The sequence below is a fragment of the Mercenaria mercenaria genome, chromosome 8, assembly GCF_021730395.1.
Source record: "Mercenaria mercenaria strain notata chromosome 8, MADL_Memer_1, whole genome shotgun sequence".
NCBI lineage: Eukaryota > Metazoa > Mollusca > Bivalvia > Venerida > Veneridae > Mercenaria > Mercenaria mercenaria.
Genome location: NC_069368.1, coordinates 16776294 through 16788893, shown reverse-complemented (window position 1 = coordinate 16788893; position 12600 = coordinate 16776294). Strand labels below are relative to the sequence as shown.

At 33.9% G+C, this 12600-nt stretch overlaps 1 protein-coding gene across 2 annotated transcripts; it reads left to right on the top strand.

The window, feature by feature from the left end:
• The first annotated feature begins 215 nt into the window (after window positions 1-215).
• LOC123522969 (methylmalonyl-CoA epimerase, mitochondrial-like) lies at window positions 216-12064 on the top strand. Of its 2 annotated transcripts, none has more exons than XM_053549457.1 (6): window positions 216-350; window positions 2681-2722; window positions 3259-3366; window positions 8099-8158; window positions 8523-8609; window positions 10888-12064. In XM_053549457.1, the coding sequence occupies exons 1-6, from the start codon at window positions 231-233 to the stop codon at window positions 11038-11040; spliced, it is 570 nt and encodes a 189-aa protein (XP_053405432.1). In that variant the 5' UTR covers window positions 216-230; the 3' UTR covers window positions 11041-12064. The 2 variants fall into 2 exon arrangements, with proteins under 2 accessions (XP_053405432.1, XP_045156453.2); XM_045300518.2 differs by having other exon boundaries at window positions 293-429.
• The last annotated feature ends 536 nt before the right edge of the window (window positions 12065-12600 follow it).

Below are 12600 nucleotides of genomic sequence, written 5' to 3'. Positions count from 1 at the left end.
TGTGTAGACAGAAAATAGTCAATCTCAGACATACTATCTCCGCATCTATTGAGGTGCACTGGTAAGGATTTTATGGTGGAGTCTCTTGACAATAGAACGCGATTTTTTGTTTCTTTGTTTCACTTGGTTGTCCAAAATTCTTCTGGGGAAAATGTCAGTAGGCCAGACTAGTCGGTCCTACTTGCCACTTTTGAAAATTCTCCTAAACCAGTGAATATAACCATTTCACTATGGATGTAAGGGGTGGGTACGGTGTTGTACGGGGTTTAGGAATCGTACGGTATGGTTCCGGTACGCGGAGCGCTCAGCTGTGGCAAGGTGAAGGTCAAGTTGAAAAGTACCAAAACAAGGTTAAATTTTTGTAAGTTAAATGTAACAATGGCTTTAAACAAAGTGACACGACTTTCTAGCATGTGTACGCATTTAGTGGTAAGACCTGAAAGATGATATGAACTGTTTGAACTTAATATTATGCTGTATGCATGGAATGCAAGACACTTTGAATTGGGTCGAAGTGTCTTGCATTCATTATTGGCCTGAAAAAAAAAAAAAAAAAACAAAAAAAAACAAGCTGGTGACAGTTTAATATGTATAACAGTATGTTAATAAAAATATTTAAGAATGCAAAATGTTTACATAATTATTCATATCTTATTAATCCTACAGACATATCCATTAAGGAAGTGTCTAGCCGTCTGGTAACCGGACGACTAGCCTGCATTCTAGATGTCTGGTTACCGGACAGCTAGCAAATCCTCATAGAATTTTCTAGCTGTCTAGTAATAGATTTTCTGATGAATAAGTAATGATACATGTTATTTACTGAAGATAACGATACTTATATGCAAACAAAATTTTGTGTGAATACTAAACAGGCTGGTAACATTGCCCGATCGGGCTTATGACACAAAAAGTAATATTTCTTGAAAAATAATGAAGATATTTCTTTCAGACTTGGTCCATTTATTAAGCATAACAAATGATACAAATTAGAATAAAAATAACTTGGTTGCCTTCAGTTTTGGTAGAATTATTTCCCCTTTTCAGATTTTTATGACGCATAATCTTTGAAGTCCAAACAACAATGTTCTAATGCTAAGTTTAAAACAAAAAATGGTTAAATGGCTTTCTAATGCTCTAAATTATTGCGCTAGTACATGAATGTATACATTTTACTCTGCTTTCACTTACAACATTATAGAGAAATGTTAGTTCTAAAAAAATTGCTCATACATCTGCACTAGAAACGAAGTATTTACCCTAAATATATAGAATAAAGGTATTGGCGCACAAGTTTGGAGCAATAGAAAGCCATTGAACCCTTTTCTGTTTTAAACATTGCATTAAAACACATTTTTTTGGACTTCAAAAATTATGCATCATAAAAATCTGAAAAAGCGAAGTAATTCTAACTAAACTGAAGACAACAAAGTTATTTCTATCTTGATAAGCATTATATGTAATGCTTAATAAATGGACCAAGATTGAAAGAAATATCTTCATTATTTGTCAAGAAATATTACTTTTTGTGTCGTAAGCCCGATAGGGCAATGTTACCAGCCTGCTAAAGATTTACTTTTAATTGTCTTGAATGAATCACAGCATTATTCAGCCGATAAAACAAAAGTTTGCCGAAATCAGTAATTGCAAGATCACCGTGACTTCACTCATTGAAATCTGTTGCAAAACAATGTTTTTATTGGATCGGCATTTTTAACAACTTTTTCACTGGATTTTCTAAATTAAACTAACCATGCTAACAATTTTCATATTGTAGTTTTCAAATATTTATTGATGAATAACTGTTTTAAATGGCATTTAATTTCAATAGCGGCAGTGTGATGTTGACAATTCGAAACTTTTAGGAAAACTGTAGTTTAAAGCGTTCATAATTACGGTATAATCCATTTTATTTCGAAATAGTGGTCAAAATTAATTTATGAATAAAATTATTGCTTGTTTTATCATGTTTATAAGCTTTCCATTCATAATTTTTTTTATAAATTTGTGTTTTAACAATTAAAGTCTAGGCCGTTAGTATATGTAAATTTAGATATGGAATATATTGAAAGAATTAATATGTTTATTCATATCACATTAGCTAGGGAATTAATTTCTGCTTTCTCTAAAGTACAAATAAAAATCTTATTAATAAATTATTTTATGCCCGAGATATGAAAATATTTAAACATATGAACAATATACTGTAAACTACAAAATATTCATGCATGTGTGTCTATAATACAAATCATTTAGATGTAAAGACTAAGTCTTTTCTCTGTCACAGTGTGGAACTATAGTTATATGAAAATTCAAGTTGAAGGTCAATCATAAACTGGTGAACTTTTGTTGAGATGCACATGTGCACAAATTTAAATTGGATTGTTTAGAATTTTGTTATATTCGTATATCTAAATTTTTATTGTACTGCTTTCTGAATATTATAAAGAACATTTTGTCTTGACTGAAAAACCCATGTACATTTCAGTGTTATAAATAAAGAAGAAATTTGCTATGACAAGCATATATTGTAACATTCTGGCACTCTTAATCAAAAATATCATGAATGCGTGTCAGTGCTCAGTATGGATATGAACAAATGTTTGACCGAGGAAGGTAGATATGATAGTCTGTTACAGCATTATGAAAAAATTGTGATGATTTTATTTTTTCATTACAGAGAAATTGTTCAGCAGTCCATACCTCTGCGGCTACATTACAGGTAAAATATGTCAATTTCATATTTAAAAATGATCAGACTGTACAAAGTGTTGAAGTTAAAAGTGTTTACTTTTGCTGGTACTATTTTGCTTTCCATAATTGTGAAGGCTTAGAATACACAGTATAGTTTCACTTTGTTACTTGAAATAGGTTGTTTTGCTCAAAATTTCATCTCTACACATTTGAAAGCTCTTCCACTTTTCATTTCTAAAGACGAGAATTTGTTTATGTTGTTTATTCAACTACAAATTATCTGGGGAACTACTTAAACAAGTAATATTATATAAAACTGAAAGAAGTAATTTCAAATTCTGATAACAGATTGAGCGCTCTAGGTAATTTTTTTCCTTTTTTTGTTTAATTCAATTTTGAGGAGTCAAATCCAGCTATTCTAGATCAAGATTTTCTTAGAGGATTGATGTTGAAATTATCATTAGATATAGACTGGCTCAGTTCACTTCATTGAATCATAAGAATGTAAAAAACAAATACATAGACTAGGAGCTAGTAATAACAATATTGTATTTGTTTGTATAGAAATGGAAAATTGGAAAAATAAACCATATTGCCATTGCTACTCCAGACATTGAGAAAACAGCAGCACTCTATAGAGATGTCTTGGGAGCAAAAGTCAGTGAAAAACATGTAAGTCTTAGTTTAATATAATAGGGTTATTGTAACAGTAGCTGGATCTGGGATGCAGTATTCTGCTCGAGTGGATTTTGCTAGACCTTGCAAAATCCACGAGAGCCAAATACAAAGTCCCAGATCCAGCTACTGTTATAATGACCCTTTTATTATATACCTTTACCATTTTGATTCTTGTTTTGTTCTTGAACGAAATCTTCAATGTTTATCGATATTAATTGGAACTTAGTGAAGTTTTTATGTGCGCTATTTATAGAAATGTGTCGTGTCATGCATATTAATGAAAATAGTCCGGCAGCATACAATACGGAAGGTACAATACGGAATTAAAAGGTACAATACGGAATTTTTGTCTGTGTGTTCATATTTAATTGTAAAATACAAGCCGATTTTTTACAAAATTTATTTAGGTATATAATATATAGAATTATTACTGTTATATATAAACTTTACTTGCATACCAGACAGGATTTTCCTGTGTTTCTACCTGTGCTTGAAAAACTCGCCAGGGTGTAAGATAACTGTTGAAATTTATTAATTAATGCATAAATTCATACGCTACTATAAAGAAATAGCGCTTAAAAGAAAAGCATATGTTTTATTAGCCCACCATCATCAGATGGTGGGCTATTCAAATCACTCTGCGTCCGTGGTCCGGCGTCCTTCGTCCGTCCGTCCGTTAACAAGTTCTCGTTATCGCATCTCCTCAGAAACTACCAGGGGGATTTTGACCAAACTTTGTCAGAATAATGTATTGGTACCCTAGTTGTGTCCCCCTGAAAATCAGACTGGTTCAACAATTATTTAGTAAGTTATGGCCCTTTGTTTATTTCTATAATTTACATAGATTTATATAGGGAAAAACTTTAAAAATCTTCTTGTCCAAAACCACAGAGCCTAGGGCTTTGATATTTGGTATGAAGCATCATCTAGTGGTCCTCTACCAAGAAGATTCAAATTATTTCCCATGGGTCTAATATGGCCCCGCCCCGGGGGTCACATGGTTTATATAGACTTATATAGGGAAAATCTTTGAAAAACCTCTTGTCCAAAACCACAGGGCCTAGGGCTTTGATATTTTTTATGTGACATCATCTAGTGGTCGTCTACTAAGTTTGTTCAAATTATCCCCCTAGGGTCAAATATGGCCCCGCCCCGGGGGTCACATGGTTTACATAGACTTATATAGAGAAAAACTTTGAAAATCTTCTTGTCCAAACCACAAAGCCTAGGGCTTTGATATTTGTAATGTAGCACCATCTAGTGGTTCTCTACCAAGTTTGTTAAAATTATCCCCCTAGGGTCAAATATGGCCCCGCCCTGGGGGTCACATGGTTCATATAGACATATATAGGGAAAAGCTTTTAAAAACTTCTTGTCAATAACCTACAACATTCAAATTTGGACCACATGTATGGTTTTGAGTGGCAAGATGAACCTTGACATGAGTTGACCTTGATTTTGACCTAGTGACCTACTTTCACATTTCTGTAGCTACAACCTTCAAATTTGGACCACATGCATAGTTTTGTGCACTGAAAAAAACTTTGACCTTGACATTGACTTAGTGACCTACTTTCACATTTTTGAAGGTACAGGCTTCAAATTTGGACCACATGCATAGTTTCGTGTTCCGAAATGAAATTTGACCTTGATTTTGACCCAGTGACCTACTTTCACATTTCTCAAGCTACAGCCTTCAAATTTGGACCACATGCATGGTTTTATGTACCGAAACAAACTTTGACCTTTACATTGACCTAGTGACCTACTTTCACAGTTTTGAAGGTACAGGCTTCAAATTTGGACCACATGCATAGTTCTGTATTCCGAAATACAATTTGACCTTGATTTTGACCTAGTGACCTACTTTCACATTTCTCAAGCTACAGCCTTCAAATTTGGACCACATGCATGGTTTTGTGTACCGAAACAAACTTTGACCTTTACATTGACCTAGTGACCTACTTTCACATTTTTGAAGGTACTGGCTTCAAATTTGGACCACATGCATAGTTCTGTATTTCGAAATAAAATTTGACCTTGATTTTGATCTAGTGACCTACTTTCACATTTCTCAAGCTACAGCCTTCAAATTTGGACCACATGCATAGTTTTGTGTACCGAAATGAACTTTGACCTTAAGATTGACCTAGTGACCTACTTTCACATTTCTGTAGCTACAGGCTTCAAATTTAGACCACATGCATAGGATTGTGTACCAAAACAAACTTTGACCTTGACATTGACCTAGTGACCTACTTTCACATTTCTCAAGCTACAGGCTTCAAATTTGGACAACTTGCATAGTTTTGTGTACCGAAATAAACTTTGACCTTAAGATTGACCTAGTGACCTACTTTCAAATTTCTCAAACTACAGCCTTCAAACTTGATGCACATGCATAATTTTGTGTACAAAGAACTTTATCCTTGAAATTGATCTAGTGACCTACTTTCACATTTCTCAAGCTACATCTTTCGAATTTGGACCACATGCACAGTGTTGTGTACGGAAATGAAATTTGACCTTGAGCTAGTCATTAAGTCTTGAAATTTGGAACACTCAAAAATGGCACATTGGTGGGCGCCAAGATCACTCTGTGATCTCTTGTTTTATTTCTTCTACCAATTGAAGAATATGGTATGCAAGAAAAAGAATCTACCACAAGTTGAAGATGCGTATGGAAATATATTGCTCTTGGGTACCTGTTTCGGGGTAACTCGGCAGAGCCTTGTTACCTCTTTAACAGTTACCCTTGAGCAAGATATTGCCATACGCACCTTTAACCCGTGAAAGATTCTTATGTTAGAAACTTACTGAAGATACTGTCACACCTGTATTAAACTGACACCCCAGGGAGTGACACACTATTGCTGCTTTGAGGCAGGTTTTTCTTACGACAAATTGAAATTAGAACAAAAAGTCAGTTTGAGAAGTTAGCTAACTGGCTGCTGAAGGCAGGTGGCTGCTTAATACAGGTGACTGCTCAGGCAGGGTTAACTCTGTGTAGAAAAACACACACTTACTTAGAATTGCCAAATTTGTAGACCAGTACTGGTATTCAAAAGAGGTGCCTCAGTAATTTTGGTTGAACAGCTTGCAACAAATATTTTCAAAAACATTCACCTAAGACTGCATAATTACAAAATATATGGTATGTAGCTGACATATATTCCAACAGTCCAGTTTATTACATACAGTTTAGAACAATTTACTTTTTATACGCCCGTTTGAAAAACGGGACATATTATGGGAACGCCCCTGGCGGGCGGGGTCCACAGACCTTGTCCGGAGCATATCTTCTACATGCATGAAGGGATTTTGATGAAACTTGGCACAGTTGTTCACCATCATGAGACGGAGTGTCATGCGCAAGAACCAGGTCCCTAGGTCTAAGGTCAAGGTCACACTTAGAGGTCAAAGGTTAAATTCAAGAATGACTTTGTCCAGAGCATATCTTCTTCATGCATAGAGGGATTTTGATGAAAGTTGGCACAATTGTTCATCATCATGAGAAGGAGTGTCATGCGCAAGAACCAGGTCCCTAGGTCTAAGGTCAAGGTCACACTTAGAGGTCAAAGGATACAAGAATGAAAACTTTGTCCGGAGCATTTCTTCTTCATGCATAGAGGAATTTTGATATAACTTGGCACAAATGTTCACCACCATGAGGCGGAGTGTCAAGCGCAAGAACCAGGTCTCTAGGTCTAAGGTCAAGGTCACACTTAGAGGTCAAAGGATACAAGAATGAAAACCTTGTCCGGAGCATGTCTTCTTCATGCATAGAGGGATTTTGATATAACTTGGCACAAATGTTCACCACCACGAGACGTAGTGTCATGCACAAGAACCAGGTCCCTAGGTCTAAGGTCAAGGTCACACTTAGAGGCCAAAGGTCAGATACAAGAATGACTTTGTCCGAAGCATTTCTTCTTCATGCATGGAGAGATTTTGATGTAACTTGACACAATTATACACCATCATGAGACGAAGTGTCATGCGCAGTTCCCTTCTTTCGAATTACTTCACTTTGTTGTTACTATAAATAGCTTATATTGTAACTTTTTCATTACTAGTCATAGGGAAAAATCGAGACCACTTTTCTGTAGTACAATATGCATGCTACATCCAATTTTGAGATGTATTTTGACCAGTCTACCTGGCAAAGATTTTTGTGAGGACTTACAATTTTTTTTTTTTTTTTTTTTTTTTTTTTTTTTTTTAAAGATTAACTTCCCTTAGTTGTTACTATAAATAACTTATATTGTAACTTTTTTATAATTGACCGTAGGGAAAAACCAAGACCACTTTTCTGTGGTACAACATAGATGTTACTTTCCAATTTTAGGTGTATTTTAAGGTATCTCTACCTGGTAAGGAGTTTTTTTGTGGACTTAGAAAAACAAAACACTTAGTTATTACTAAACAACCACAAAGTTAAAATTCCATTTGCAAATACAGGTGCTAAAGTAAAGAAATTTGCTGTGACGGGCGTATATTGTGACATTCTTGCACTCTTGTTACTTATGCAACACGCTCTTGAAATTATTCCCAAAGTGTATGAACTCCCTGTCCTTTAAATACATTCAAACATAGTTCTGCTATATATTATTTCATAGATATACATTACATCTTTTTCCCCTTTCTACTTAAAATTTTAGCATGATCTGGGTAAAGAACAATGTATTTTTCATTGGTTAAACTTTTAATCACTCTATATTTACAGCCACAGCCTGACCATGGTGTTTATACAGTGTTTGTTGAACTTGGTGATACAAAAATAGAGGTAAAGACTAAAAATCATATTCGCTATAAAAATAATTTTGTCAGTCTTTGATTTTGTTGGAAGAAGGGCAGTTGCAATCAGTCAGTATTTATTTTGACAAGGATTTTAAATTTCTTCAGCTTAAACGAAATTTCGAGACAAGTTAGTTTGAGATACCTAGTTTAAATCTATAGTATAATTATTTTAGGTATTCCTCCAGTCATGCTGTCAGTAAGGGAGACTGTTACGTAATTTTATTTCAAAATTAAGATGGTTGGAAAATACTGTATAGCCAATTTCTTTTTACATTTAAATGTAATTTGCTGTGAATATGTTTAAGTGGTAAAATAATTGTCGTATTCAGCTTCGAATATTCTTTTTTCAGCTTTTAAACCCACTTGGAGAGAAAAGTCCTATCCAAAATTTTCTGGATAAAAACAAAAGCGGAGGCATGCACCACATATGTCTAGAGGTTTGTATAAATATTAAAAAGAAATAGGCATCTCTAATCAGACTATGACATAGTGATTAAGGTCCCTGACTGGAAATCACCTGCCTGCTTAATAGCTCAATACTAAGGAGAGCACAAATCTATAGCTCACAGGTTTATGCAGGGTATTTCTCCATGACGATTTGATAAAAGACATTGTGTCTGAAGTCACCTGGTCCTCCATCTTTTCCTCTTGTGGAAAAGTTGGCAGTTATTTGTGGAGAACATGATATCACTGGTACAAAATCCAGGAACACAGTTTTAAGGTTAACTGCATTAAATGACTGAAGTACTGTTGGAAAATTGGGCTAAACCCAAAACAAAGACACTGACTTGGAATCACATGCCACTCACTGCTGTTAGTTTGAGAGGTATGTGTGAAATTAAGTGTATACCTAGCACTCGGAAAACATATCTGAGCAAATCATTTCATTTTCAGATTGCTTGAATTTTTGCGAGGTATTTCCATGTCAGTAAAGCTTTAGGATCACATATTCGTACCTTAATATGATTATCTCCTGAATTGCTAGTGATCTCTTTTAAAGTGGAATTATACGCATTTTTCAAACAAAAATACAGCACAAATAGATATGTGTGTAAAAAGGTTGGAGGAAATTATAGTTTTTAACCCAGTATACCAAACTCTTCCTGTTACCATTACGAAATAATAACTTTTTAAATATGACTTTTCTTATTTTGACTGGGGCAGTCTTTTTAAGAAAAGTCAAACTGCTTGCATGAGTTGCTTCCCTTCAACCTCAGAAATCTCTACTTATAGGTAAGGGAGATCATTGCGTACACGACTGAAGAAATGAACTATTTTTTATAAGTCCGATTTCTTCATTTCTAAAGCATCACTTTCAAATACTTATGCGGCATTATTGTTAATTAAACACATTTAAATGCACAGCAACCGAAAACTTGCTTTTATAAAACATTCACCAAAAACACACTACGTGCTGTAAGATGCGCATAATGCCACTTTAAGTACAGACTTGATTTTAAAGACATGAAAAGGAGACCTACTATTTTGAATGTTTAAGTATTCCAGTTGTTTCAAATGACTCATTTCCTTCCTTTATTGACAAAATTGGATACTTGACATACAGGGTCTTTGATACGTAAAATGAAGTGCATCACATTTTCTGAGTTTATACTTGCCTCAGTCTGATGAAAATAACGGTTTTGTGAGAAGGAAAAGAATAACACTGCAGAAATATGTTTAGTGTTACACTCTATATACTCAAATATCTGAGATTTTAGCCTATATTTTCATACCTGTATAAAGTTCTTGTGAAGTTCAAAGTATTTTGGAAGCTTTGTAAATATGACCACTCTATCAAAGAGAACAAGACAGTTTAAAGTGGCATTATGCGCATCTTACAGCACGTAGTGTGTTTTTGGTGAATGTTTTATAAAAGCAAGTTTTCGGTTGCTGTGCATTTAAATGTGTTTAATTAACAATAATGCCGCATAAGTATTTGAAAGTGATGCTTTAGAAATGAAGAAATCGGACTTATAAAAAATAGTTCATTTCTTCAGTCGTGTACGCAATGATCTCCCTTACCTATAAGTAGAGATTTCTGAGGTTGAAGGGAAGCAACTCATGCAAGCAGTTTGACTTTTCTTAAAAAGACTGCCCCAGTCAAAATAAGAAAAGTCATATTTAAAAAGTTATTATTTCGTAATGGTAACAGGAAGAGTTTGGTATACTGGGTTAAAAACTATAATTTCCTCCAACCTTTTTACACACATATCTATTTGTGCTGTATTTTTGTTTGAAAAATGCATATAATTCCACTTTAAATGATAAACAGTTTGCTTCATTGTATAAATATTTGTAAATATTTTGCAAAAGTTTAGGAAATTTTAAACATTCCTTGCTGGTGTCAGATAATAAATCGCAGTCATTTTCCTTTTTGGTCACAAGCTTAGGTTTAACTTTGTGCACTCTTAACCCCTTTTTTGTTTTACATTGGACATTAGACATTGAAGTACAGAAACTTAACCCTTACCATGCTGGACACGACTGGTTCTGCCTTTGCGACCAGTGAAGATCATGATCAGCCTGCACATCCATGCAGTCTGATCATGATTTGCACTGTTCACCATTCAGTCAGTATCTTTTTGGTAAGCACCCCTTTTAACAGTTAATGGTACTGTCCAAATTGAAAGATGGACAAGTTCATTATAGAAATAATTTTAATTTAGCAGAGTAAGGATTAAGTAATTTTCTAAATTTCTTCTGTTTGATTTTCAGGTAGACAATATAAAAGAAGCAATGAAAGATCTAAAGTCTAAGAACATCCGATTGCTGAGTGAGGAGCCCAGAATAGGAGCTCACGGAAAACCTGTGGTCTTTTTACATCCTAAGGACTGTAACGGAACTTTGGTAGAGTTAGAGGAAGTATAGACTGTGCTCTGGTTATTGACACTGGAAATAGTTCTAGAGAATACTCAGTTGTTGTTACAAGATTAGCTCAGAATGCCATGATACATGCCAGAATACAGTTTTTGTAGAATGAGTTTAATCTGATACCTCAACCTATTTTGTATTTTTTACTAATTCAAACAATATTTTTTTTGTGTAAAAAATTTATTTTGCGTTCCCACAAGTCATTTGATAAGCCAGTTGGCTTTCTATCAGTCGCTTTATACATAATCATTTTTTTTTTCTTAAATAGTTTGTTTTAAAAACTCAGAACCTATATGTCTTGAATACATTTTCTGAATTCAAAAGTATACATTTACAAGATTTAGTTTGAACATTGGAGTTCAGTTCTGATAATGAGATCATTTAATCTTCCCTCATATATTATAAAGATTGTGAAAAATGCCAGTATCAGACATATGCATCTTTCATTGAATTATATCACTGACAATTTAAAATGTAAGAAAGCAATGGAAGAACTAGAATTAGAAGGGTTATGTTTTGAATAATATAATACTGTAGAATGCTACTATGTGTATCCACATTATTGAGGTTTGATGGTGAATTTCATATAGAATCTACTGTTAAATCATTCTTATTTGTTGGGGACTAATTTTTATGGATTTCAGGTTTGTGTTAATCCACAGAAATTAAACCCCAACAAATCAGAATATTTTTTGATGATTTAATTATGTCTTTAGAAACCGAAATCCTCAAATGCATGTCCACAGAAAACAGTTGGATTTTGCTAAAACAACTGTATTTATATCCACTTAGTATTTACAATATCATGCTTGAACCCGGCTAACCTTGGTGTAATACAGGAAGGCCTAATTTAGTATTTTTTATATTAAAATAGTACCAATATGCTAGTACTTACTACGGTATATACATTTGATTAATGTTATACATAGTAATTGTTAGAATGCTTAAGTTGTAATTGTTAGATGTTTTAGAATTATTTATCTGTATTTCATTTTAAAAAATAAATGATACTGTATCGCTACTTTGGCTTTAAAGTTTTATTATATTCCATTAGGGAGAAAACTTAAAAAGTCCTTCCCTCTCTCTGGGAAAATCAGTATTCGCGCATTGGTATGGGGAAGTGCAGTGACATGATTTAAGATATTTTTAACCTGTGACCTCTAAGTGGTTGACAGGGTTTCCATTTGGCTTCTTTCTCTTTTTCTCGGTTAAACATAGATTTGTTAAATGATATATTATACAAGTTGTGTGAAAGTAATTCAAATCCTGCATGAACCTTAGCAACCCCTTTTACAAAGATCATAGTATAATATATGACTTTCCATATAAAGCTTATTTTACTGTAACAGAGTTCCACTTGAGCCGAAGCTAGGTAGCGTGTTACACATTCCTTTCTTCTCACAAACAGACTTTATCAAACCTGGCCTGCTATTATTTTACTTTGTTACATTCTATGCTAATGAAATATTTTATAGAGTTAGTGATCAATATTTTTGTATTCATACACACTCCTACCTTTTTACAGATTTAAAAGTGTAGCTAGTTTATATACTTAAA